This window comes from Budorcas taxicolor, chromosome 17 (genome assembly GCF_023091745.1).
Source record: "Budorcas taxicolor isolate Tak-1 chromosome 17, Takin1.1, whole genome shotgun sequence".
Lineage (NCBI taxonomy): Eukaryota > Metazoa > Chordata > Mammalia > Artiodactyla > Bovidae > Budorcas > Budorcas taxicolor.
In genome coordinates, this window is record NC_068926.1 from 72,486,367 (window position 1) to 72,513,410 (window position 27,044).

The window sequence follows — 27,044 nt, forward strand, 5'->3', positions numbered from 1 at the left end:
TCGGGGAGCCCGCACGTAGCCCGCCCCCCACCCTGGCCCTGCCTCCGGCTCTGAGGTCCCCAGAGGCCCAGCTCAGCTCTGCTGGGAGCTGGCCGCCCCGCTGCCGTCCCCTCCCCAGGCCTGCCTGCCCTCCCTGCTCCTCGGGCCGGGAGCTGGGTCTGACCCCTCTGCTGCCCTGTTCCTCCAGGTCCCCAGGCCCCACGCACCCCCTCTCTCTGCCGCCCCTGCCCCACTCTGGATTTAGGAGCCTTGGGCCTCCGGGAGTGGCTCCACCTTCTGGAAACCCTCTGGGACCAACGGCCTCTCAAGCAGAATCCCTCTCCCAGGCTGCTAGCGCACCTTCTCACCTCGACAAGGGCTTGTAGGCAGGGGTTGCGTCCCTGGCTGCCCCCACCGCTGCCCCCGCAGCCTCTGCCGCCTGCCTTCACCTCCAGGATCTCTCAGAGCCGGCGCGGGGCCGTTCTACTGCGGGCAGCGCTCCCGTCTGTCCCTACAGGGCCCCTTCGCCCAGGCCTCTGGTCCATACCCAGCCTACCCAAGGCCTCAAGCATCGGGCGCCGCCGTCTCTGCAGGCTTTGACTGCGCCCGGTTCGGAAGGCGCTGACCGCACCGCCAGGCGCGGGAGGGCCTCGCCGCGGGAGCAGGGGCCGGCTTGCGGCCTTGACCTGAGGTCCCGAGGCGCCGCTGGCCAGGGAGCTTTGGTGCGCCGCGCCTGGCGCCCACCCGCCTCCCGCCGCCCCGGGGCCGGGCCTCGTCGGGAGCGCGCAGGGGCCGCTTCTCGGGTGGGTGTCTGGGGAGGGAGCGAAAGGCGCGGCGGGCGGGGATTCCGCCCGCGGGCCCCTTCCAAGTTCGCCCCAAGTTTGCGCGCGGCCGCCTGGGGGCGGGGGCCGCGCGGAGGGGCGGCGGCACGGCCGGAGGGTGGGGTCTGGCGCGCGGGGCGGGCGCTGCCGCCTGGCCGGCCGCGGCTGGCCCGGGATCAGGGAGCCGATGTGGAATTTCCTGCCCGGCCCGGCGCCCCTCCTGCCGCCCCCCGCCCGGCTGTGCACTCCGCTTCCGGCCGCTCTCGCAGCGGCCGCACCCGCGCCCGCGCCCGCCCCGCGCCTGCCCCGCGCCGCATGGAGGGCGCAGGGCCCCGGGGGGCCGGGCCGGCGCGGCGCCGGGGAGCCGGGGGGCCGTCGCTGCTGCTGCTGCTGCTCTGGCTGCTGCCCGGCCCCGCGGCGCCCCAGGAGCTGAGCCCGCGCGGCCGCAACGTGTGCCGCGCACCCGGGTAGGAGCCGGCCGGGCTGGGGGAGGGGGCCGGAGGGGACGCCCGGGGCCGGGACAGGGGAGGGGGCGCCGGGGACCGCCCTGCGCCGAACGCGCGGGCCCCTCGGGCGGCCCTCCCCGACGCCGGCTCCGCTCCAGGCCGAGCCCGAGCCCGGGCGCCGGGCCACGACGGTGCGTCCGAGGATACCTCGGGCGAGAGGAGAGCGGAGGGCATCGGGCGCCGGGAGGGCAGACACACGGGGCCCGAGATTTCAGACCCTTGGGCCGGGTTGGGAGGGCCGTAAGAAGACGGGAGGCGCATTCCGAGCCCGTGGCGGGGCATGTGCCAGGGCCCGGGCAGGCGAGTGTGGCCGGAGCCGGGAGGGAGGGAGGCCGAGAGGCCCGCGGCGGCCGCCTCCCTGCGCGGGGGGAGCCGGGGAGGTCTCCAGGCGAGTGGGAAGCACAGACTGGCGTTTTAGCAAGAGCGGACGTGGGTGGGAAGAGGGTGGTCACGGAGCAGGGCGTCGAGGAGCCTGCGCTCCGAGTGGGCCGGGAGCCGGGACAGGACAAGGGCGGGCGCCGGCCTCGGGAGGATGCGGACCCTCCCGGGTGGGATGCGGGTGCCCCAGGAGCCGGCTAGGGAAGCCCGTGTGGGCCGGGCGAGGACAGGACTTGTAGGGGGCGGGGAACCGGGGCCCAGGACCGCGCACGGAGGACCAAGAGCGCGGGCCAGAAGCCGGGGGTGCGCCGGGGTCGGAGGGCCCGGTTGGCCTGTCAGCGGCCACTGCGAGGTCAAGGGCGTCTCCGCGCGGGGCGGAGAGCCGGCGTGTGCGGGTGCTCTGGCGCGGGCGGGAGGCGCCGGGCGGGCGTCTGGAGAGGCGGCCACGGGCCCCCGGCAGTCGGGGCGCCCGGGGCCGCAGGGCCCAGGGAGGCTGCGTCCGGGGGCAGGGCGGTCGCCGCAGACAAGGGGCTGCGAGGGGCCGCGCGGGGTTTCCGAGCTCGCATCCCGAGGCGCGCAGACCCCTCCCCGCTGCCAGCCCCGCCTCTGGGGCGGGGGCCGGCCTGGCCCGCCATCTGCTTCACATCGACGCCGCCGCCGCCTCCCGGGCCTCCCGGGCCTCCCCGGCCCCAGGAATGTGGCGGCGGCGGCGGGCGGGGCTGCCTGGAGGGGGGGAGGGCGCGATCGCCGCCGGCCTGTGCCTTGCCTCAGCTCTCCTTCCCCGTGGGGGTCCCTACCGGGGGATGCGAGGGCCGGCCGGCCGGCCGCGCTCCCCCGCCCCGGACCTCCCCATCGGGCGGCCCGTTCCAGTTGCCGGGAGCCTGGGCTGGGTTTCAGATCCCCAGGCCTCCGCATCCGAGTGGCCTCGGGCACATCGCTTAAGCTCTTCAGGCTAGGCCCTGCTCCTGACAAATGGGGTCAGGGGTGGCACCCGACTCGTGGAGGGGAGGGAGGGGGGATGACCCTGGTCCTCTGTGGAGCTGGTTAATGGGAACCACCGCCACTGGGGGCCCCGCCTCCCTCCCCAGGGTCTGGACCATCCTTTCAAAGCTCCACTAGCTGTTGCCTCCGCCTGCAGGCAGGAGGACCACGGAGGGGACCATCTCTGTCAGTAAAACCCCAGAGGCTCTGTGTGTGCGGACCCGGCAGTGCCAGGGCACAGCTGTCCCGTGTGTGTGTGTGTGTGTGTGTGTGTGTGTGTGTGTGAGCGCGCATGTGTGTGCGTGTGTGTGCGTGTAGGGTGGGAGACTTACCACAAGTCATCTGCCATCTGGCAAGGGCTAGGGAGGAGGTATTCAGCCGGGAGACCCAACCGGAGGTGATGAGTGAGAGGGGCCTGGGGAGGGCAGGCCCTGCGTGCTGAGGGCCTGTTGGAACCGCGGAAGGGGCCCGGGTGGCTGGGACGGGGATGGTGGAGGAGAGACCACCCGAGCTCTTGCCCACTCCTGAGAAGACTGAGGCCCTGGAAACCCTGGGGCAGGAGAGCAGAAGGTGGGAGAGAAGCAGGCAGGATGAGGCGGGGCTGAGGGGGCAGGGGACAAGTGGCCTGTCCCTCCTGGGTCCACTTTGGAAGGTCGAGCCGGGGTTTTCTCTGTGCATCGTCTCTGGGAGGGCGCGGGGTCCCAGCCTTTCAGCCTGGAAAGACAGGCCTTACCCTGAGATAGAGTCACCTTGGGGTGGGGGCTCACACGGAGGAGGCCTCCAGGGCATTGCCAGTGTCTCGCTGGGACTCGGGGAGCCTCGTGAGGGAGCCAGCGTGGGCAGAGCAGGGGGCACAGAGGAGGGGGTGCCCATGGTGGGACAGGAGGAGAGCAGGGCCACTGTGGTGTCCTGGGGGGTGTGGGGGCAGAGGGCAGGACAGACACTGGCCCAGTGAGTGGGCAGTGCGCTTGGGCAGGTTCAAGATCAAGGTCTAAATCAGCACAGCTGCAGCTGCAGGGACCGCGCTCCGTGGCGGGGCACCGCCTGCTTGCTGCGGGGCCTGGACTGACACCCAGGGTCCCGCCCGAGTGTCGGAGCTGCCCTGTCCCCGGCCCCCTCTCTTGACCTCTCACTTTCATTAGATCTGAGACAGCCAGGCTGCCAGCCCGTCCCAGCCTTTCCCGCCTCCCGTCTAGGAGGAGAGGCCCCACAGGCTTGCCCTCTACACGGGCTGTGGCCCGCCCGCGGGTGGGGTTCTTCGCTCTGTTGGGTGGGGCCTGGGTGCCAGCCACGCTGGGGGAGCTTTCTGGGGCCTATTCAGCATGGGCTGAAGTGCGCACAGCAGCCTTGGGTGAGTTCTTGAGCTCTGCTCAGTTGCTCAGTCGTGTCCGACTCTTGGCGACCCCATGGACTGCAGCCCGCCAGGCTCCTCTGTCCCTGGGATTCTCCGGGCAAGAATACTAGAGTGGGTTGCTATGCCCTCCTTCAGGGGATCTTCCAACCCAGGAATTGAGCCGGGGTCTCCTTCACGGCAGGCAAATTCTTTACCGGCTGAGTCATTAGGAAATTTCCTGGGTGACTTTTTTTTTTTTTTTTTTTGGTGCCAAAAGCTGGAGACGTCTCACTCTCTTAATCTTCCTGCTAAGCCTATGGGTACCCATTGTACAGATATAGTGGCTGGCGCCCAGAGAGGTTAAGTTCTGTGCCCACACAGCAAGTGGCAGACCCAGACATCCAATGCACCTTCCTGTGGCCCTAAGGCCAAGCTCCCAAGCTGGTCACAGAGCGAGGAAGCCAGGCCATCCGGGACGGAAAGCGGGCAGTATTCCCAGGCCGTCCCAGCAGGCCATTCTGGTGGGGTCGCCTGCAGAAGGACCAGTTCCAGAGGCTCTCCATCCAGAGAGCCGGCAGAAGAGGCAGAGGCAGGGGGTGATGGGTCTCCCCGCAGATGTGCTCCTTGCAGCCTCAGGGCAGTGCCGGGCTGGGTGGGTGGGGACACTGGGGGTCAGGAAAAGCCAGGCCTGTTGAATGTTCCTGTCTCTGGTTTCCAGTTTTATTTGTGGAAAATAAGCTGGACCATTCCTTGAAGTTTGGGGCTTTATGGGTCTTGTTCCCCAGGTCCCATATCTTTGGCCCAAAGGAGAATCCAGCCCTTTCTGGGAGAGGGGACTCCCTTGGGGTCCTGGGTGCCACCTGGGGTTTAGTGATCATCTCAAGCTGGGAACATGGAGGGCATCTTCTGAGGGGCTGCTAAGGGGCAGCTCAGCCTTTCCTTTCCCTGAACCCCACCCACCAGGGCCATCAAGCCCCTCCCACCTCCTCCACCAACACCTGCCAGTTATGGGTTCCCATCCTCCCCGAGAGACCCTCTCCTTTGCTCTGAGGTTGGACGGAGGCCGTGTGCCTTTAGGATCTGAGACCCCACAGACCTGCAGTGTGAGTGTCTGTTCCTTCTCGACCTCCTTTGCCCGCAGCGTGGGCACACCCCACCTCAGCCCTCATGACCCTCGCCAGGGGCCATGGCTTCACTTGGGCAGGGCCACCGAACCTCTGTGTCTGCCCACCCCATCAGGCCAGGGCTCAGGAGGCTGCACCACCCCAACATGGGACACTTAGGAAGTTCTTATCTCCGACTGTACCTTGGAAAAGCCAAATAAAATTGAGGTTTCATGAAATTGCACAGAGAGGACGTTCCAGTGTGGCCTTCCTCTAGCCCGAGTCTCGCCCTGGTGCTCTGCAGCCCTCGCTTGCACTCTCCTCACCTGGACAGACTCCCTGGGTGTCCCCTGCCCGAGCAGACCCCTCGCCGAGCCCACCTCGCTCAGAGGCTGCCTGTCTTAGCCCCAACAGGGCACCCTGATGTGCTGCCTGACCCAGCCAGTCCCGGCACTGTCTGGGTCTGAACCCATGACACCCATCGGGCCAGACTCCACCCCACCCCGGGGTGCCTTGGCCTGGAGCAGGTCCTGGAGGCCCAGAGACTTTTGCCCCACCCCCACCTCACCACTGCCCCTCCTCGGACGCCTGGGGTCTCTTTTCAGGCCCAGCAGATAGGGGAAGAGGGCACAGATCAGGAGAGCAAGTAGAGGGAGCTGGGGAGCTCTTGGAGGGGGTCTGCTCTCTGCCGCCTCCCAGGGTTTGGTCTGGATGGCTGAAATTTGTGACTTACTCGAGTCCCCCGCACCTACTGCAGCGCTTCCGATAACCACCTCCCTGGGGCAAGGTGGGGATTGCTGGGGGTGGGGGTGGGGGTCCCAGCGCGAGGGGCTCAGACTCAGGCGCCAGTCTCTGCCTGCAGCTCCCAGGAGCTCACGTGCTGCGCCGGCTGGAGACAGCAGGGGGACGAGTGTGGGATCGGTGAGTGGGTCACCCTGGGATCGGGGCCGGGGGCTGGGGCGGGAGTGCACAGAGAGGAGACAAGTGCGGCGGCTGGACTGGGGACACCTCGGCCGGTCTCGTCCGCAGCTGTGTGCGAAGGCAACTCCACGTGCTCGGAGAACGAGGTGTGCGTGCGACCCGGCGAGTGCCGCTGCCGCCACGGCTATTTCGGGGCCAACTGCGACACCAGTGAGCGGATCCGGGCGGGCGCGGGGCGCTGGGGGCAGGGTCCCAGAGGGGCGGGGCCTGGGCGGGAGGCGGGGCGGTGGGTGGGCGGGGCCTGGCTCGGGGGCGGGGCGCCGGCGGGAAGCCCGCAGGCTCTCTCGCCAGCGCCCGGGCCTGCCCCCGTCTCCGCCCCTGCAGAGTGCCCGCGCCAGTTCTGGGGTCCCGACTGCAAGGAGCTCTGCGTCTGCCACCCGCACGGGCAGTGCGAGGACGTGACGGGCCAGTGTACGTGTCACGCGCGGCGCTGGGGCGCACGCTGCGAGCATGCGTGCCAGTGCCAGCACGGCGCGTGCCACCCGCGGAGCGGCGTGTGTCGCTGCGAGCCCGGCTGGTGGGGCCCGCAGTGCGCCAGCGCGTGCTACTGCAGCGCCACGTCGCGCTGCGACCCGCAGACGGGCGCGTGCCTGTGCCGCGCGGGCTGGTGGGGCCGCAGCTGCAACAACCAGTGCGCCTGCAGCTCGTCGCCGTGCGAGCAGCAGAGCGGCCGCTGCCAGTGCCGGGAGCGCACGTTCGGCGCGCGCTGCGAGCGCTACTGCCAGTGCTTCCGCGGCCGCTGCCACCCGGTGGACGGCACGTGCGCGTGCGAGCCCGGCTACAGGGGCAAGTACTGCCGGGAGCCGTGCCCCGCCGGCTTCTACGGCCTGGGCTGCCGCCGCCGGTAAGCGCGGCCCCCGCCCAGGGAAGGGAGGGAGGGACAGGCAGCGGAGGGGGCGGGAGTGCGGCGGTCGGGCCCCGCCTAGCCTCCCGCCCCTTCCCCAGATGCGGCCAGTGCAAGGGCCAGCAGCCGTGCACCGTGGCCGAGGGCCGCTGCCTGACGTGCGAGCCCGGCTGGAACGGCACCAAGTGCGACCAGCCGTGCGCCGCCGGCTTCTACGGCGAGGGCTGCGGCCGCCGATGCCCGCCGTGTCGCGACGGGCACGCCTGCAACCACGTGACCGGCAAGTGCGCGCGCTGCAACGCGGGCTGGATCGGCGACCGGTGAGCGAAGCGCGTGCGCCCCGGACACGCAGCCCCCGCCGCCCTCCCTTCCCCGACCGCCCTCCGCGTTGGGCTCTGTGCGCTTCAGGGTCGTTGGCCCTGCTTCCTCTGACGCCCCCTCCCCCGCGTTCCGAGGTGTGAGACCAAGTGCAGCAATGGCACGTACGGCGAGGACTGCGCGTTCGTGTGCGCCGACTGCGGGAGCGGCCACTGCGACTTCCAGTCCGGACGATGCCTCTGCAGCCCGGGCGTCCATGGGCCCCAGTGAGTGCCCGGGGACGAGAGGTCTGAGGAGTCAGTATCCGGCACAGGGCTCCAGCCAGACCTCAGGTTCTGCTGTATTGGCGACCAGGCGGGACCCAGGCTTGGCCCTCAGCCAGCTAGGGAGCAACCAGGGGCTCTTGGGGGGCAGTTTCCTGCCCTGGTGTGGAGCCGGCGTTCGAGCCGGATCTGGCGGCCAGGTCAGCCTGTGTTCAGTGGGCTCCCCTGAGCTGATGATATGAAGTGAGCAGGGACCTCCACGTTCACCCACGGATCTGGTCCGGCAGCCTCTCTTCCCTGTACACAAGAGTCAGCCCCCGAAGTGGGCACCGCGGACAGTGATCTCGCCGGGCCCTCAGACTCCCCGGCGCTGGAGTGCACCTATGCATTTCCAAAACACTGATCGCCCAGGACGTGCTGGAGGTGGGGGTGGCCGCAGTCCCTAGAGAGTGGAGCCAGGGAACGCGGGGCTGGCCGGCCGCGGGGTCGAGCGCGGGAGGCGTCTCGTGGGGTAGCTCGGCGGCGCCCCCAGACCCCGCCCGCCTCCCTGACCTCCCGCTGCCTTAGCTGTAACCTGACCTGCCCGCCCGGGCTCCACGGCGTGGACTGCGCCCAGGCCTGCAGCTGCCACGAGGACTCGTGCGACCCGGTCACCGGTGCCTGCCGCCTGGGTGAGTGGGTAGGGGCCACCGAGCGGGGGCGCGGGGGTCGCTGGCCCCCGCTCTGATCGGGCGCTCCCCACAGAGACCAACCAGCGCAAGGGCGTGATGGGCGCGGGGGCGCTGCTCGCCCTGCTCCTCGGCCTGCTGCTCTCGCTGCTCGGCTGCTGCTGCGCCTGCCGCGGCAAGGACCCAGCGCGCGGGTGAGGCTTCGCGGCCGGGCCTTAGCCCCGCGCGCGTCGTGCGCGGTCTGCGGCTAGGTACAGACCTAGCCCCGGCCCCGCCCCGGGTGGCCCCGCCCCTTCACTCAGGCCCCGCCCCGTGGGTGGGCACCCGCTGGCTTGCCCCGCCCCTCCGGCCAAGGCACGGTCCCGCCCCCTTCGCTCAGGCCCCGCCCCCGCAGGGAGCTCTCGCTGGGGAGGAAGGCGCCGCAGCGCCTGTGCGGACGCTTCAGTCGTATCAGCATGAAGCTACCCCGGATCCCGCTCCGCAGGCAGAAGCTGCCCAAGGTCGTAGGTAAGGATGACCGGGGAACACCCCCGACGCAGGCGGCTGCCGGGAAGTGGGCGTGACCGGGTCAGTATAGGAACGGCGGGGCCTTGATTGTCCATGAGAGGGGCGAGGGGAGGTGCGCCCAGGGCGAGGAAAGAGGGCTCGCGGATACGGGGGAGCCCGGGAGGAAGGCAGGGATGGCCTGGACGTCCCGTCGCCCCGCAGTCTGCGGGAGTGAACGCACCGTCTGTCCTGGTGCGGAGCCGCAGGTGGACGCGGGACCTGTGCGTGGGAATGCCGAAGCCCCCGCCCCTGGCCCAGACTTCTGGAAGTGCCAGGGTCTTCCCTGGAAAGAGGGCAGGCTGACCCCTGGGCCCCCACCGCTGTCAGGACGGGTCAGCTGCCGGGTTGCAGGGCATGCCGTTTTCTCTTCTCTGTCTGCACTGATTCACACCGGGGTGGAAGCTCTCTGTGTCTTTCCCACTTGTTTCCAAAGATGAAGGGGACGAGGTGATGAAGGCTCCTGGGAGGTATGGTGGGGTCTACGGACACAGGTGTAGGGGCTGGAGCCCACCTCCTGTTTGTGCGAGGGGGACAGGCTGGCCAGCCTCTGGGATTCTCTGTTGGTGGGGTCTGCATCTGTGGAGGCTGTGCCTGGGGGTGGCAGCCTGCTGAGGTGGACTGAGCCAAAGGGCGGCCTCTCCACTGCGCATTTGCTCTCAGAAACTGCCGCAGGGCAGGGTCTGAAGCATGGCCTGGAGGGTCTGATGGCGTCTCCCAGCCAGGTGCTCCCTCTTTTCACGACTTTCGGCTTGACCTCGGTCAGCTCCCTGGCTGCTGGGAGAGGCCTGTTGAGTTGCCTGTCCTACGCAGGGTCTTGGGGTATGGCTGGTCGGGTCCCTCCCTCACTGCGGCGGGAGGGCTGGCGAGGGCCCTGGCTCGGGCAAGGCAGGGCCCCTGGCAGCTGTGCCTCGCCCCTCCCCAGTGGCCCGCCACGACCTGGAGCACACACTCAGCTGCAGCTTCCTGGAGCCGCCCTCGGGGCTGGAGCAGCCCTCACCATCATGGTCCTCCCGGGCCTCCTTCTCCTCCTTTGATACCACGGATGAAGGCCCCGTGTACTGCGTACCCCACGAGGGTGAGTTCGCCTCCTTGGGGTGAGGACCCCTCTCGCTCTGACCCAGCGAAGGGTTCTCGCTGAAAAGATCTCGGCTCGGAGGAACAGGGAGGAAGGGCTGGTGATGCTGTTAGCTAGGGGTGGGGGACACACAGCTGAGGCTGCAGGTCAGGCTTCTGTGCTGCCCAGCCCCAGACTTGGCTGGGGGTCTGGGGAGGTAGCCACAGTTGGGTTCACATCTGGGGAGACCAGGCAGAGAGATGTTTCTGGGCTGGGGGAGGAGCTGGCAAGAGGAGACAGGAAAGGGAGTCTTCGGGGTCTGGAGGCACACTTTGAGGGGAAGCCTTGGCTCACAAACGTCAGGAAGCAGCCTCACTTTCTGGGCTTCTGGCCCCTCTCCTCCTGCTACCGTCCCCGTGAATGACTCTGGGCAGGTGGCCAGGTGACCCTGAGCCTTGGAAGGCATTGCTCTTAAGGAAGGATAAGGAATCGAGGGTCAAATGTGGCAATGGTGGCCCCGAGGCCGGGAATGGGGTGCGGAAGCGGTTCGGGGCCAAGGTGGAGCTGTGGCCGAGGAAGGAGCCCCTCGTCCTGCCCAGGGGCTCCAAGTCTGCGGTCAGGGCGGGGAGCATGCCAGTCCCGTCTGGATGCCAGGACGCCTGAGCGCCAGTGGGGCGGGCAGAGGACCGGAGGGGGCGCTGGCGGTGGCTTGCGCCTGGAGGCTGGAGGGTCGAGCTTTTCCCGCGGGCGGTGACCGGCGCGCTCTTCCCTGGCCAGAGGCGGCCGCCGAGAGCCGGGATTCGGAGGCCCCCGCCGCGGCGCCGGTGACCACGCCCGCGGAGGAGGCGGCGCCCCTCCCCGCGTCCTCCGACAGCGAGCGGTCCGCGTCGAGCGGCGACGGGCCCGGAGGGGCGCTGTATGCGCGCGTGGCCCGGCGCGAGGCCCGGCCGGCCCGGGTCCGAGACGAGGCCCGAGGCCTGTCGCTTTCGCCATCGCCCGAGCGCCGGAAGCCGCCGCCACCCGACCCCGCCACCAAACCCAAGGTGTCCTGGGTCCATGGCAAGCAGGGTGCTGGGGCCGCCGCCGCCGCCGCCCCCGCGCCCTCGCCTCCACCCGCGGGCCCCGAGGCCGCTCCCAGCCCCAGCAAGAGGAAACGGACGCCCAGCGACACGTCGGCGCGGCCCCCCGGGCTGGCAGAGGAGGGGCCGGGCCTCGCGGCACCCTCCCCGCCTCGGGCTCGGGCTCGGGGCCGCGGCCCGGGCCTCCCAGAGCCCACGGACGCTGGCGGGCCCCCGCGCAGCGCGCCGGAGGCCGCCTCCATGCTGGCCGCCGAGCTGCGCGACAAGACTCGCAGCCTGGGCCGTGCCGAGGGGCCCCCGGGCATGCAGGGCCCCCGAGAGAAGCCGGCGCCTCCGCAAAAGGCCAAGCGCTCCGCGCCTCCCTCTTCTCCCGCCCGTGCGTCCCCCGCGCCTGAGGCCCTGGGGCCCGAAAAGGCGGCAGCCGGCGTGTCCGGATCCGACACCCCTCGAAAGAAAACCCCCATCCAGAAGCCGCCCCGCAAGAAGAGCCGGGAGCTGGCGGGCGAGCCGGGCCGGGTGGGCGCACCCACGCTGTAGTACGGGCGCCCCGTGGGCCTGCAACTTCCCCGCTTAGCAGCGCTGCTTGGCACCCCGTGCCCCGCGCCCCCGCGTCTCCCGCGGGGGCCCCAGTCTGGAGCCGCCGGGCGGGAGGCTGCGTCTCGCTGATTCAGGCCCCGCGGCCCTCCTGGACGGGACCATGGTCACTGCGGCAGGAAGCCCCATCCGGTGGCTGAGGCCTGACAGGCGCTTCGCTGACCCCTCCCTTCCCACGGCCTCCCTGGGGAGGGCTCCCGTCTGCCCGCCGGGCTCTCCCAGGCCAGGGGCAGGAGGGCTCTGTCTGGAGAACACCTCCCACTGGCCCAGAGTGCCTTGGCTGGGCCGCCTTCTCACTGGCTGGGGCCAGAAGCACTTCCACCCTGGATGCCTCTCTGGTCAAGGCCTGGTGCCTCTGGCTGGAAGCTCCTTCCACTGGCTGAGCCCCAGGGCCTCTGGTTGACAGGAGCCTGGGGAGGAGGGCTGGTCTCTGCTCCTCAGGGGGCTTGGCTGTCCCCCACCAGTCCTTCCCAGCCCCCTCCGCTGTCGAGCTGGTTTTGATGGCCTCCCAGCACCCCACATGCCTGGGAATCCGAGGGGCGACTCCAGTGGCCTGAGGAGATGTATTTATAGGCCCCCGGCAGGGCTGCTCCCACCCCCCCCCCCCGGGGGCCCCAGGATGGGCTCCTCTTGGCAGGGGCTCGGCCAAAGCTTTCTGAATAAAGTGCCTCCCCCCCGCCACCATGGTCTGCCTGCTTCCTCTCTGCTGGGCCCTGACAAGGACGTCACCCCAAGAGACCTGGCACCCCATGACCCAAGTGGCATCTGGGAGCCCAGGTTTGGTCCCCCAGGACCACGTGAGAAATGCATCCTGTCCATCTGCTCAGCCTTTGTCTTTTTATCCAATGTGCTGGGCACCCACTCGGCCCACCCCCGTGCTGGTGGTGCCGGGCAGGCGGGCAGGAACAGATAGGGTGGTTACGAGGAAGGAGCGGGTGTGTGGCTACCCCTGCCCTGCGCCTGCCCCACTGGCCCAGTGCTGTGCGCTTGGTGCCCTGAGCTCTTTGGTGTGTCTGGGGCAGGTCAGAGGCTGGGGCCAGGGGGCAGCAGGCCAGGGGCACAGCCTCCAGCTGGGCCACGTCTGGCAGTGCACAGAGCCCCGCTGTCTGTCTCAATGGGCTCCCTGTCCTCAGCCGGAAATGCTCAGGCGCAGGCCTTGCCAGCTGTGGGAGCTGGGGGGAGGGGGGAGCACGCCTGACCCCCGAGCCCCGGCTGGGCCTGCAAGCATCCCCCCACTGCCCGGCCCCAGCTGGTCCCCTCTGGCCGGGCCTTCTTTCTGCGGTCCCATGTTCCATGTCTTCAGGGCTTGTGGCCCTCAGGAGGGCCTCGAAAGTAACCTTCCTGAGCTCCAGAACCTCACCTCTCTAGGTGTGCGCTGGCCCTGCCCACCTGGGATCCTCCATCGCCCACCTCTGCCTGGCGGGCCTCTTCTTTACCCCCCGCTGCCAGCTCTTTCCATCAGGAGACTCAGCCAAGACACTCCCATCACCTCCCCACAGCCGTCCTGCGGACCCTGGAGCGGCCTGAGTGTGCCCAGCTCTGGCGGCTCAGGCGTCTCACCCGGCGAGCCTCTGGTGCTCTGGCTGGACGCCGCCTGGAGGTCCACGTCGCTGACCCGTGCAGGGGCCAAGCCAGCTGAGCGGAGACGCTGGTGCGGCTCCCGTGCCCATGGTCCCCGTCTCTGGCCTGGTCGGGCCGCACGTGGAAGGCAGGCTCCCAGTCCCCGGGCACGCGGCTTCCCTCGAGCCAGCCGGGCACCCTCCCAGCCATGGCCCCGCGCCCAGCCACAGCCTCAGCCCTTCCTTCCGGCACCAGGCCATGCTGGCTGCCGGGCGGAGAACACAGCCTTAACATCGGCCAGGAGGGGCAGAGGCCAGCGAGGGCAGGGCACTCTGGAGGAGGGTGGTGGAGGGCAGGGCGGTGGGCCGGGTGACAGTGGCTGGGCACCCCCACTCACCGTGCCCACCCTGTTGTTCCCCGACCCCCAACCCCTGCTCCAGCAAGCAAAACACTCCCTGGCCTGGATCAGCACGGTGTGGGGCGACCAGAGGGCTCGGGCCCCACATCTCACGTCCACCAGGCCTGCCCCAGAGCCTCTGGGCATTGGAGACCCTGAACTTCAGGAGCCCCTCTGTGTCGGCGCCTCACGGAACAGGGGTGCCTCCAGAGCTTCCTGCAGCAGCCCTGCCACTGGGCACCCTGCGGGCAGATGCTGTGGCCTGGGGCACCCGGGCCAGGAAGCCCCTTGGACCGTCTAGGTAGCAGCCTGGGGAGGGAGCTGCTGGGAACCCCCCGCCCGACAGCCACTCCCCCCCGCCTCGTGGGCCTGCAGCAGCGCCAGCTCCCAGTGCAGGCGCCACAAAAGGGAACCGCGGCTGCTGGAACCTCCGTTGCCATGGGGACGGGGACCACAGGACCCACATCTGGTAGCGATTGAGGAGGAAAAATTATGAGTCGTGGAAACGCAAATATTTTCTGTAGCACAGAGCACAAAGGAGCGGGAGGAATGTGGGACTGGAGCAGGCCTGAGCCGGAGCACACGCCACATACAGGCCGAGCTACACGCGCGCACACGTGCACACGCGCGCGCAGATGCGCACGCACAGACACACGCACTGAAGTGCACCTGCACCTACAGCCAGACCAGCAAAGAGACCGAGCAAACACGCGTGTACACACGCATGCACACACGCACGCACACACACAGACACTGAAACACACCTGCACCTACAGCCAGACCAGCAGAGAGACTGAGCGAACACGCGTGCACACACGCGTGCACACACGTGCATACACATGCACACATGCGCACAGACAGGCACTGACACACCTGCACCTACAGCCAGACCAGCAGAGAGACCAAGCGAACACGCGTGCACACACACACAGGCACAGACACAGGCACTGACACACCTGCACCTACAGCCAGACCAGCAGAGAGACCAAGCGAACACGCGTGTACACACGTGTGCACACATGCACGCACACACAGACACAGGCACTGACACACCTGCACCTACAGCCAGACCAGCAAAGAGACCGAGCAAACATGCGTGCACACACGCATGCACACACGCGCACAGACACAGGCACTGACACACCTGCACCTACAGCCAGACCAGCAGAGAGACCGAGCGAAGCCACCAGGTGCGGGACATGGAGACGGCACCGGCATGTGGCACACAACAGCCCCAGCTCGAGAGGTGTTGGGAGAGACACAGATCCTTCAACACACGCACACGCACGTGCACGCACGCACACACACGCATACGCATGCACACACACGCACGCACACACACGCACATGCACCCCGCAGGCTCACAGGAGTGCCCAGAGCGCTCCGGCCACTACACACCAGGAGGCGGTCATGGGACAATACTGCTGAATTTATCTGTGTTGGAGGTCGCACCCCACTGCGAGCCCAGAGCCCGATCCTGAGAGGATCCTGGCGTGTGCCAGACCCCCTCGTCCGCTCCTGTGACTCCCTCGATCGTCCGGCTCTAGAAAACCCCAGCTGCTGCCGCCTCTCCTGGTCGACGTTCCTTGTTAGCCAAGTTCCTCCTGCCGCCATCGCGGGAATGAAACTACCCGCTGACTGTCTGGTACATCTCCCTGTGAGGTCCTGCAGGCCCAACCCTTGTCTTTGGGTCCTGGCCACTCCTCCGGGTAGCACCTGGGAGCTAACGCTAGCCCCAGGGAGCCCCCGGGGCCTGTGCGCCAGGGCCTAGTCTGCTGGGAGCATAGAAAGAGTCTGGCCTTTTTGGAGGACTCGATTTCCGGCGTCTGCTTCTTTTGGTTTCCTGGTCTGACCATTTTGTCTGTTTGTCTGTGTGTCTGTTTTGAGCTTAAATCGATTGAGCTAGTAGCTGCAGGGCAGATAGTGTGAGGTGGCCACAGATGGAAAAAGCCATGTGGATGCCAAGGTTTCCTTAAGGCCACAGAGAGGCTATGACAAGGGCAGGGGCGCCCCTGACACACCCAGCGATCGGTCCCTTTGGGGAGGCTCACGGAATGCAGGGCCCCCCCAAGAGGGCAGTGAAGCTGAGGGGTGGCGTTAGGAGAGCGGAGGTCTGAGAGACAGGTGAGGGTTGTCTGCAGAGGTTGAGGCCCCCTCAGAGGACAAGCAGGAGGGCGCGTGAGCACGCGAGAGGGAGTCTGGGTGGAAGAGACATTGATGGGTCCAGTGGGGCAGGTACCCTGGGTCCTCATGGGGACAGTCGTGGTGAGTGAGGACATTGGCGGATGAGTCCAGCTACAGGGCCGAGTCACCTGGGTCAGTCAAGAGGTTAGTTTCACATTAGCGAAGATGCTGAAATGACCCACGTGTCCGTCGACAGATGAATGGTTAGCAAAGGGAGGTCCATTCATGCAATGGGATATTGCTCATCCTTAAAAAGGGAAGAAACTCTGACACATAATACAAGGGTGAGCTCTGAAGGCATTACGCTAAATGAAAATGAAATCAGCTCATCACAGAAGAGCACATACTATATACTTCCGCTTACGTGAAGTGTTTACAATAGATTCGCAGAGGGACAGAAAGTGGGGGCCAAGGGCTGGGGGAGGGGGTGGGCAGTTAGTGTTTAGTGGGGACGGAGTTTCAGTTTTACAAGATGAAAAGGGTTACCAGGATGGCTGGTGGTGACGGCTACACAACCATGTCAGTGTACTTAGTATTTCTGAGCTATGCACTTGAAAAGGGCTAAGGTGGTAAAGTTGATGCTATGTGTCTTTTACCACTTCAAAAAAAAGACGTCAGGAGGTCAGGGCCTCACCGGGTGAGCTGTGACACCGGGCTGAATACTGGGCCTGACGTAGCTGGTGGTCTGGGCGCCTTGGAAACACACGACTGGGTTGGGTAATGACTGTGGGGGTGCAGTGGGCGGCAGAGTGCCCCCGCTGGCTTAGACCCCAGAGTCCCGCTGCGTGTGTTGCAAAGTCAAAGCTACTTTGTAGAACCTGGTTTAACAGAAAGACAAAGCTGGGCCTTCATCCTACAGCTTTCATTAAGCCAGGACCCACTTCATATTCCCTTGACCCATTTTTCAGAGTTTTTGTCCTCCTCACCTTGAATTACTTTTCTAAAAAAAATAGGTTTTTTTTTTTTTTTTTAGAGCAGTTTTAGGTTCACAGCAAAATTAAGTAGAAGGGACAGAGAGTTCCCATATACCTCCTCCCCCGTGACCCTGATTATCAAAATCTTCCCTCCACGCGGGACATTTGTCACAATTGGTGGGCCTGCAGTGACGGGCCAGCACCCCGCAGAGCCCATGGTTCCCAGCGGGGTCACTGATGTACACGCTATGGGCAAATGCGCGATGACTCGTGCCCACCGCTGTAACGCGGTCCGGAGCAGTCTCTCTGCCCTAAACCCCTTCCTTCTCCCGCTCTTCAGCCCTCCCTGTCTCCCCGCGAGACCACCGCTCATTTTCTGCCCCCACGGTCGCGCCTTTGCCGGAAGGTCGCCGAGCTAGACCGGCTCCGGGCCCCGGGCGCTCGCTGCGCCCCTGCCCGCGCGTTCGCTCGCGTGTCCCTCGCGCACCTCCCGGAGGAGGGCGCGGCGTCTCCTCGTCTGACGCGCCTTCCCGGGGACGGGGTGCTGGGGGCAGGGACCGGGTAGGGGGTCTCGGAGGAGGCGCCCTGCGGCCCGCGGATCCGTGGGCGCGCGCGCGAGTGCGGGGTCCGCGCCGGGACGCGCGCCCGCGAGGCGGTGGCGCCATCTAGCGGGCGGGGCCCGAGGCGGGGGCGGGGCCCGAGGCGGGGGCGGGGCCCGAGGCGGGGGCGGGGCCCGAGGCGGGGGCGGGGCCCGAGGCGGGGGCGGGGCCCGAGGCGGGCGGGGCGGGGCCCGAGGCGGGGGCGGGGCCCGAGGCGGGGGCGGGGCCCGAGGCGGGGGCGGGGCCCGAGGCGGGCGGGGCGGGGCCCGAGGCGGGCGGGGCGGGGCCCGAGGCGGGGGCGGGGCCCGAGGCGGGGGCGGGGCCCGAGGCGGGCGGGGCGGGGCCCGAGGCCGACCGGACCGGGGGCGGGGCCTGCACAGTCGCGGCTTTGGTTAAATCCCCCGAGAGCTCATGGGGACCGTGTCCACCCGCACAGGCGGAGGCGGCAGCCCGCCGCGTGCCCTGGGCGTCCACCCACTCTGCCCTCCAGGTATCGCCGGCATAGGCAGGGAGTGCGCTGCCCCTTGCAACCAATTGCGGAATTTTTGTAGCTTAAAAAAACCCTGTTGGTCCAGTGGTTAAGAATCTGCCTGCCAATGCAGGGGAGGCAGATTCCACCCTGATCCCTGGTGAGGGAACTAAGATCCTGCGAGCCATGTAGAAAAAAATAGAAGAAGAAAAAAAAAAAACACCTCGGTAAAATTGGTGTTATCTGTTGCTGTTTGAGTCGCTCAGTTGTGTCTGACTCTTTGTGATCCCATGGGCTGCAGCACGCTAGGCCTCCCTGTCCATTACCAACTCCCGGTACTTGCTCAAACTCATGTCCATCGAGTCAGTGATGCCATCCAACCATTTCATCCCCTTTCGTCCCCTTCTCCTCCTGCCCTCAATCTTTCCCAGCATCAGGGTCTTTTCCAATGAGTTGGCTCTTTGCATCAGATGGCCAAAATATTGGATCTTCAGTTTCAGCATTAGTCCTTCCAATGAATATTCAGAGTTGATTTTTCTTTAGGATTGACTGATCTCCTTGCAGTCTAAGGGACTCAAGAGTCTTCTCCAACAGCACAGTTCAAAAGCATCAATTCTTCAGCGGTCAGCGTTTGTGGTCCAACTCTCACATCCGTACATGACTCCTAGCAAAACCATAGCTTTGACTATACAGAGCTTTGTCGGCAAAGTGATGTCACAGCTTTTTGTATTTTATTATAATTACTGTATGAAACAAGTGTGACTGTGGGTGGAGGCTGGTGGCTGCAGGAATGAGGCCTCTGTGGAATATATTAGGGCAACAGTAACAACAGAATTCTGGCCAGTGGATCACTGCCTGCTGGGGCCACTACGGCTGTTGGGACAGGCCTTGCCTGACGCTGGCTCAGGTCACAGCAGTTCACCACAAGATGCCATTCATCCTTTCTCAGTTGAAAACTAGGCCACAGAGGACTGTTCACTAGAGAAAGAGGGGGGATCATCACCCCTTCTCTTCACATCTGGTGTAGCGGACCTCTGCCTTCAAGTCCCTGTTTGAATGAATTTGGGGCCATAGTAACAATTTGCATGGCTCAGGAACTCTGCAGGGTCTTAGGCCAGAACTAAGGAGCAAAGCTTTATTTTATTCCAATCAGAGCACCCGTCTTGATAGTGGGCAATCTCAGAGGAGAGGGAGCCAGACCCTGGAAGAATCTGGTGACCTCTTTCCTTCCAAGCTCTGAGCACTGGGGAAGCCCAGGTCGCAATGTGCCCACACCAGGTGGGGGCAGCCAGGGACATTCTGACCTGGGGGCTTTCCTTGGTGGGAGGCTTTGGTGCTTTGGGCTGAGGGAACCAGGTCGTAGTTGTTTCCCAGTAATTCCTGGTCACCTAGAGCCTCCATGTCTGCCGAGAGCCATGGGCCTGGTCCCCATCCTATTCACCCGCCATACCTTTCCCTCTCTACGATCCGCAGGAGGAATTGGCCAGCAGCAGCCCAGGGCCCAAATCTGGCTGGAGGCACGTTTTCATAAACAAAGGTTGACTGGCCCACCCCTGCCGCCCAACGCCAGGAGCTCAGCACAGTGGAGAGCGCTTGGACCCTGCCAGCTATCTCATAGTTGCCATCCCGCCCCAAAGCAGCCACTGAGTGAGGGCAGGCCACTTTCCGCGCCGTGGCGCTGGAGTGAGGGGACACACCTGTCGGCCACAGCCACCTCGCGACACGGCGCCCTGGCCGCTGCCCTCCCCACCCACTGTCCGTCACTCCTGGCTCTGGATACGAAGGAAGGAGAGTGTCACTCCCGAGCAGCGCCATGGGAAAACCTACGGCCCCTGCGGTTTATCATTCAAGGTGGAAATTGCTTTTTGTGCCAATTACAGAAGTAATGTGTCTGTCACTTTAATAATTCAGAACGGGACTCATCACCTAGAAATCCGATGCAAATATTAGGGGGCCTCATGGGCTCCGTCCCGGCCCCCACCCCACTTCATTCTTCATTTCTTGTTCTGTTTTTGAGTGAGCAGGAGGCTGGCCCTGCAGGCGAAGCTGAGCTCAGGCCCCTCCGACTCTGGACCAAGGCCCCGTCTCAGCGGTTGTTTCCCCGCAAAGCCAGAGTGACGTCTGGGGCTCACTGCTGGGCAGCCCGGCTGGCGGCACCCCCAGTCCACACACCCTAAACGTTAGTGCACCGCTGCCGAACGGGGTTTATCCCAGAAACACAAAGACGATGGGGTGACTGAAAACCTATTCACAGTCCAGCTGCATCTCCACGAGGAAACAAACCCGCAGCCATTTCTGGGGCTGCAGAGGGGTTTGCTCAGTTCGGCCCTCAGCAGCAATTTTCCAGAGACTTAGCAAACTAGGCTCATACAGGTCGTTTATTGACCTATTAATCTTTTAAATTCTATCGAGACAGTTGTGGGTTCTCGTGCGTTTTCAGAAGTGTCTTTCTTATTCCCGGCGGTGGTGGGCTGCTGCGCCGGCCCTTCTTCAACTGCCTGTTGCTACGGTGGCGTCTCTTGCTGAGAAGCTCAGGCTCTGGGCGCAGGCTCGGCACTTACGGCGCCTGCGCTTAGTTGCTCCACAGCATGTGGGTCTTCCTGGATCCGGGATCGAACCTGCGATCCCTGCATTGGCATCTTCTGCAGTGGCAGGTGAATTCTTTACCACCGAGCCACCAGGGACGCCCAGAGATAGTTCATTAGCAGGCTGAAAGTTGGTCTTGGCCAACGGTCGGCATTTTGCCCGATGCTGAAGTATCAGCTGTCACACTCAAGTCGGGATGGAGACCTGAGCCCACGGGTAATCAGCCAAGTTCGTCCCACCGGCCAACGCAGAGCCACGTGGGCTTAAGACGTGTGGGTCCTCCAGGTGCCACTCCTGAACAAGGAGTTTGCCCGATTGTTTTATAGGTGTCTGGAGTCAGCCACGTCTAGTTTGAGCTGAGTTGGTTGAGCCCAGCCGGGATCCCCCGCCCTGCCCTCCAGCTGCTCCTGCCCGTCCCAGCCGGCCCCACGTGCCCCACGCCGTGCCCCACGCCGAGACTGTGCCGCCCCTTCGCCCTGCAGGCGCCCTGACCCCGGCCTTCGCCCTGCAGGCGCCCTGGCCTGGCCTTCGCCCTGCAGGCGCCCTGACCCCGGCCTTCGCCCTGCAGGCGCCCTGACCCCGGCCTTCACCCTGCAGGCGCCCTGACCCCGGCCTTCGCCCTGCAGGCGCCCTGGCCCCGGCCTTCGCCCTGCAGGCGCCCTGGCCCGGCCTTCGGGGAGGCAGCTCTGTGGCTGGTTCTCCTCGCTGAGGCAAAACTCGGCAGCTCAGCTTCCAGGGAACTAAAGCGGCCGGCGGAGAGGTGAGTCCAGATGGGCCTTCTGCTGAGGCTCGTCCGAGGCCAGTACCGAGAGGCTGTGGCCGAGTCTGGGCGCCAGCCTGGCGCCTTTGCTCCGGGACTGCCCCAGGCTTGCTCGGCGGGTGCTGAGACCTTGCTTGCTTAGTTTTGTTTGCAGCAAAGAGATGGCTTGGTTTGGGGGATTGGGGTTTGGAAGACGCTTCTGGGTGAATTTGGACTTCCCTAGTGGCTCAGCAGTAAAGAACCTGCCTCAATGATACAGGTTCGATCCCTGGGTCGGAAAGATCCCCTTGAGGAGGGCACGGCAACCCACTCCAGTATTCCTGCCTGGGAAATCCTATGGGAGCCTGGCGGGCTTTCGTCCATGGGGTCGCAGACTCAGACACGACTTAGCCGCTGAAACAGCAACAATGAACAATCCCTGAGTCAGGCACTCTACTTGCTACTGTATTGGATCTGAAGGAGGTCTTTTTTTTTTTGCATAACATGAGGGTTGAATCCCAAGTATTGTCTGCTTTCAAATGGGGAGAACCGGATCCAACAGTTAGGCCACACCAGCTGGCCTTCCCTGGTGGTCCAGCGGTCAAGAGTGTGCCTGCCAATGCAGGGGACATGAGTGGGAAGACTCCACCAGCCTCGGGACAACTAAGCCCGGCCGCCACAGCCACTGAGCCTGCATACAGATTTCTCAAGAGGCAGGTCAGGTGGTCTGGTATTCCTGTCTCTCAGAATTTTCCACAGTTTATTGTGATCCACACAGTCAAAGGCTTTGGCATAGTCAATAAAGCAGAAATAGATGTTTTTCTGCAGTTCTCTTGCTTTTTCTGTGATCCAGCGGATGTTGGCAATTTGATCTATGGTTCCTGTGCCTTTTCTAAATCCAGCTTGAACATCCGGAAGGTCACGGTTCACGTGTTGCTGAAGCCTGGTTTGGAGAATTTTGAGCATTACTTTACTAGTGTGTGAGATGAGTGCAATTGTGTGGTAGTTTGAGCATTCTTTGGCATTGCCTTTCTTTGGGATTGGAATGAAAAACTGACCTTTTCCAGTCCTGTGGCCACTGCTGAGTTTTCCAAACTTGCTGGCATATTGAGTGCAGTACTTTCACAGCATCATCTTCCAGGATTTGATGCAGCTCAATTGGAATTCCATCGCCTCCACTAGCTTTGTTTGTAGGGATGCTTTCTAAGGCCCACTCGACTTCACATTCCAGGATGTCTGGCTCTAGGTGAGTTGCACATATGTTCCTGCAAATACCGTTCTTTCTTTTTTTTTTTTCTGTCCTTTGGGTTTGCCACATGGCATGCAGGAGCTTAGTTCCCTGACCAAGGATGAAGCCCAGGCCCCGAGCTGTGGGACTGTCAAGCCCTAACCACTGGGCCGCTGGAGAATCCCTATTATTTCATTCTTTCTCATGGGCTTTCCTTGTGGCTCAGCTGGTAAACAATCCGCCTGAAATGCGGGAGACCTGGGTCAGATCCCTGGGTTGGGAAGATCCCCTGGAGAAGGGAACGGCTACCCCCTGCAGTACTCGGGCCTGGAGAGTCCCACAGACGGTGTAGTCCACGGGGGCCACAGGGAGCTGGACACGACTGACGACCTTCAGTCTCGCGCGCCTCAGCACATCCCGCCGGGTGAGCGCGCCATGCCCTCCCTGCCCAGCCCTCTGCTGAGGAACATTTCGGCTGCGTCTGTGTCTTTCTGTTGTAAACAGTGCTGCATGTGTCTTTCGGGGTGCGTGTGTATTTTTGAGTTAGGGTTTTGTCTGGGTATATGCCAGGTTGGGATTGCTAGATCATATGGCAACTCTTTTTTTTTGAGGACCCTCCATACTATTTTCCACGGTGGCTGCACCAATGTGCTTCCCGCCAACCATGTAGGAGGGTTCCCTTTTCTCTACATGCTCCGCAGCACTTGTTATTTGTGGACTATTTAACGATGGCCATTCTGACTGGCGGGAGGCGACGCTTCATCGCAGTTTTGATTTGCATTTCTCTGATAGTTCATCTGCCTGTTGGCCATCTGTAGGTCTTCTTTGAAGAAACGTCTATTTAGGCCTTCTGCCCATTTTTCGATCGGGTTGTCTGGTTTTCTGTTGTTGTTCCTGAGTTGTATGAGCCACTTATATCTTTTGGAGATTAAGCCCTTGTCAGTCACATCGTTTGCAACTATTTTCTCCCAGTCCGCATGTTTTCTTTTCATCTTGTTTATGATTTCCTTCGCTGTGCAAAAGCTTGTGTGTTTGATTAGGTCCCGTTTATTTATTTTTACTTTTGTAATTATCTCTGTCGCCTTGGGAGACCCTGACCTAAGAGAACATTGCTATGATTTATGTCCGAGAATGTTTTGCCCATGCTCTCTTCTAGGAGTTTAATAGCGTCATAGCTACGGTTAAGTCTTTAAGTTATTTGAGCTCATTTTTCTGCCTGGTGTAAGGGTGTGTTTGATTTCCACGCAGCTGCCAACTTTCCCAGCATCACTTGCTGAATGGACAGTCATTTTCCTGTCCTATATTCTGGCCTCCTTTGCTGAAAGTTAGTTGCTCGTGGATGTGTGGGTTTATCTGGGCTCTCTGCTCTGCTGATGGGCAGGTCTGTCTTTGTGTGGCTGCCGCGCTGCTTGGATCGGCTTTATACTGCTATCCGAGATTTTCAAGGGTTATGGACCCCGCTTTGGTTTTTTTTCCCCCTGAGACTTGCTTAGGCAATCCTTGGTTTTAGATGGTTTCATATGGAGTTTCGGTTATCCTTGTTCCGTGAAATTTTCATGGGAAATTTGATGGGGATCAAACTAAATCTGAAGATTTCTTTGGGTTATTCAGTCACTAAGTCCTGTCTGACTCTTTGCGACCCCATGGACTGCAGCACGCCAGGCTTCCTTGTCCTTCACTATCTCCCTGAGTTTTCTCAAACCCATGTCCACTGAGTCGGTGATGTCATTCAGCCATCTCATCCTCTGACATCCCCTGCTTCTCCTGCCTTCAATCTTTCCCAGCATCAGGGAAAGCATCCTATGAGTCAGTTCTTCGCATCAGGTGGCCAAAGTACTGGAGCTTCAGCATCAGTCCTTCCAATGAATATTCAGGACTGATTTCCTTTCAGATGGACTGGTTTGATCTCCTTGCTGTCCAAGGGACTCTCAAGAATCTTCTCCAGCACCTCAGTTAAAAGCACCGTTAAGGCTCTATGGGATCTAGCTCTTACATCCATACATGACGAATGGGAAACCACAGCTTTGACTGAACAGACCTTTGTTGGCAAGTTGACGTCTCTGCTTTTTCTTATTCTGTCAAGCTTCTCATAACTTTTCTTCCAAGTGTCTTTTAATTTCATGGCTGCAGTCACTGTCCGCATTGATTTCGGAGCCCAGGAAAATAAAATCAGTCACTGTTCCCACTTTTTCCCCATCTGTTAGCCATGAAGTGATGGGACCAGATACCATGATCTTCGGTTTCTGAATGTTGAGTTTTAAGCCAGCGTTTTCACTCTCCTCTTTCACCTTCATCAAGAGGCTCTTCAGTTCCTCTTGGCTTTCTTCCAATAGAGTTATCATCTGCAAAACGTGCCATCAGCCTCTATCATCTGAGACTATCGACAATTTTCCTGGCAGTTTTGACTCCACCGTGGGCTTCACCCGGCACACTTTTCGCATGATGCACTCTGCATGTAAGTTAAATAAGCAGGGTCACGGTATACAGCCTTTCATACCGTTTTCCCAATTTTGAACCAGTCTGTTGTTCCATGTCCAGCTGGAACTGCTGCTGCTTGGCCTGCATACAGATTTCTCAGGAGGAAGGTCAGGTGGTCTGGTGTTCCCATCTCTGTAAGAGTATTCCACAGTTTGTTGTGATCCACACAGTCAAAGGCTTTAGCGATGTTGGTGGAGCAGATGTAGATGTTTTTCTGGAACTCTCTTGCTTTTTCTGTGATCCAGCAGATGTTGGCAATTTGATCTCTGGTTTCTCTGCCTTTTCTAAATCCAACTTGTCCATCTGAAAGTTCTTGGTTCAGTTACTACTGAAGCCTGGCTTGAAGGATTTTCAGCATAATCTTGCTAACATGGGAAATGATTGCAATTATATGGTAATTTGAACATTCTTTGGCATTGCCTTTCTTTGGGATTGGAATGAAAACTTACCTTTTCCAGTCCTGTGGCCACTGCTGAGTTTTCCAAATTTGCTGGCATATTGAGTGCAGCACTTTCACAGCATCATCTTTCAGGATTTGAAACAGCTCCACTGGAATTCCATCACCTCCACTAGCTTTGTTCGTAGTGATGCTTTCTAAGGCCCGCTTGACTTCACATTCCAGGATGTCTGGCTCTAGGTGAGTGACCACACCATCGTGATTATCCGGGTCATTCAGGGCTTTTCTGTACAGTTCTTCTGTGTATTCCTGCCACCTCTTCTTAATATCTTCTGCTTCTGTCGGGTCCAGACCATTTCTGTCCTTTCTGTTCCTATCGTTGCATGAAATGCTCCCTTGGCATCTCCAGTTTTCTTGAAGAGATCTCCAGTCTTCCCCACTCTGTTGCTTGCCTCTATTGCTTTGCACTGATCGCTGAGGAAGGCTCTCTTATCTCTCCTTGCTGCTCTCTGGAACTCTGCACTCACATGAGTATGTCTTCCCTTTTCGCCTTTGCCTGTCTTCTTTTCTCAGCTGTTTGCAAGGCCTCCTCAGCCACTTCGCCTTCTTGGATTTCTTTCTCTTGGGCATGGTTTTGGTCACCATCTCCTGAACAATGTCACGAATCTCCGTCCGTAGTTCTTCAGGCACTCTGTCTATCAGACCTAGGCCCTTGAATCTATTTGCCACTCCACCGTATAATCACGAGGGGTCTGATTTAGGTCGGACCTGAATGGTCTAGTGGTTTAACCTGCTTTCTTCAAGTTGAGCCTGAACATTGCAATAGGGAGCTGATGATCTGAGCCACAGTCAGCTCCGGGTCTTGCTTTTGCTGACTCCACGGAGCTTCTCCATCTTCGGCCGCAAGTAGAAGATATTAAGACCAGCCCCTATGTATAAGAGTCTAACTAAAGTTCAGTAAAAATTAATTTAAAAAAAATAATTTTTTAAAAAAAATTTAACCATATGTCTGGCTTTCACCATGTGCCCTGTGGCACACTTTGTCTACGGTCTGGGGCCTATGAATGCCTTAGCAGCTGGCTGTGGGTGGTACGTTTATTGGGATCAACATGTTAACCTGAAATCCTCAGGTGAGTGCTGAGCGAGCCGTTTCTCAGCCCCTGTTGAGTCTATGCCCCTATCAGAGGAAGCAGATAGAGCAGCCATCACGTGTCGTGCTCGAGAAACAGAGAAGAGGGGGTGGGGTGGGGGGCTGAGCCATTCCCCTGCCATCACTGAACAGAATCGTTTCTCTTCTCGTTTCTTTTTTGCTTGAGAAAAGAAATTCTTCTTGGTCAGGCCTCACGGAATGGGGGCCCTTAGTTCCTTGACCAGAGATTGACCCCGTGCCACTGCGCCGGGAGCGTGGAGTGCTGGCCACTGGGCCGCCTGGGAAGCCCCTCAGGGCCTTTCAGAACATGCTTGTCCCCCAGGAGGTGGACTTTGAGGGATTTGCCCACCTTGTTTTCTAGGACCTTGGAGTCCGCTGTGTCTCATTTGAGCTGAGCTGGGGGAAAGGCGCGTCTGGGACTAGCTCTCCTTGCTTGGCTACAAGACTGGGCGTCTCAGGATTCTGGTTTGCTGTGCATGGGGCAAGACCACACCTGGTTTGGTTACAGACCCAGATGCTGTACTGGTGAGGAATACAGCTGTGGGGAAGGACCGATCTGAGAAAAACAGCTAAAAGCTCATAGTAAGAACTCAGCAAGTTGAATGTCGGCGGTGAAAATAGCTGCTCAAACTCCGTCCAAGGCCCAGGATTCTCTCATTTGTCTCCACGATGTGTGGCTTTTGTCCTCAATTGTCTCTCGGTTGCAAACTGGGTGCCACGCCTCCAAGCATTGCACCTGAGTTCCGGGGAGAGGAAGGGACAGTGTCTCCTATCAAGAAAGCCAGCACTTTCCCCAAACCTCCAGCAGACGTGGTCGTCAGACCCGGGCCACGTGGCTGCCGCAGCTGCACCCATTTTAGAGGCTGAAGTGTTGAGGGGGACACATCCTGAGTCC

At 62.1% G+C, this 27,044-nt stretch overlaps 1 protein-coding gene across 2 annotated transcripts; it reads left to right on the forward strand.

Moving 5' to 3' along the window:
* Positions 1–1,115: 1,115 nt before the first annotated feature.
* On the forward strand, positions 1,116–12,057 carry SCARF2 (scavenger receptor class F member 2). Of its 2 annotated transcripts, none has more exons than XM_052654964.1 (11): positions 1,116–1,267; positions 5,964–6,022; positions 6,131–6,232; positions 6,407–6,926; positions 7,028–7,246; positions 7,382–7,510; positions 8,075–8,178; positions 8,252–8,369; positions 8,555–8,682; positions 9,644–9,796; positions 10,553–12,057. In XM_052654964.1, the coding sequence occupies exons 1-11, from the start codon at positions 1,116–1,118 to the stop codon at positions 11,389–11,391; spliced, it is 2,523 nt and encodes an 840-aa protein (XP_052510924.1). In that variant the 3' UTR covers positions 11,392–12,057. The 2 variants fall into 2 exon arrangements, with proteins under 2 accessions (XP_052510924.1, XP_052510925.1); XM_052654965.1 differs by having other exon boundaries at positions 8,570–8,682.
* Positions 12,058–27,044: the final 14,987 nt, after the last annotated feature.

What these genes read in the sequence shown, in the direction of transcription:
- SCARF2 (XM_052654964.1), top strand. Translation starts at nt 1,116, where the DNA reads ATGGAGGGCGCAGGGCCCCGGGGGGCCGGGCCGGCGCGGCGCCGGGGA. An exon ending in AACGTGTGCCGCGCACCCGG is followed by an intron (nt 1,268 to 5,963) that starts GTAGGAGCCGGC and finishes CTCTGCCTGCAG; the next exon opens with CTCCCAGGAGCTCACGTGCT. An exon ending in GTACTGCGTACCCCACGAGG is followed by an intron (nt 9,797 to 10,552) that starts GTGAGTTCGCCT and finishes TTCCCTGGCCAG; the next exon opens with AGGCGGCCGCCGAGAGCCGG.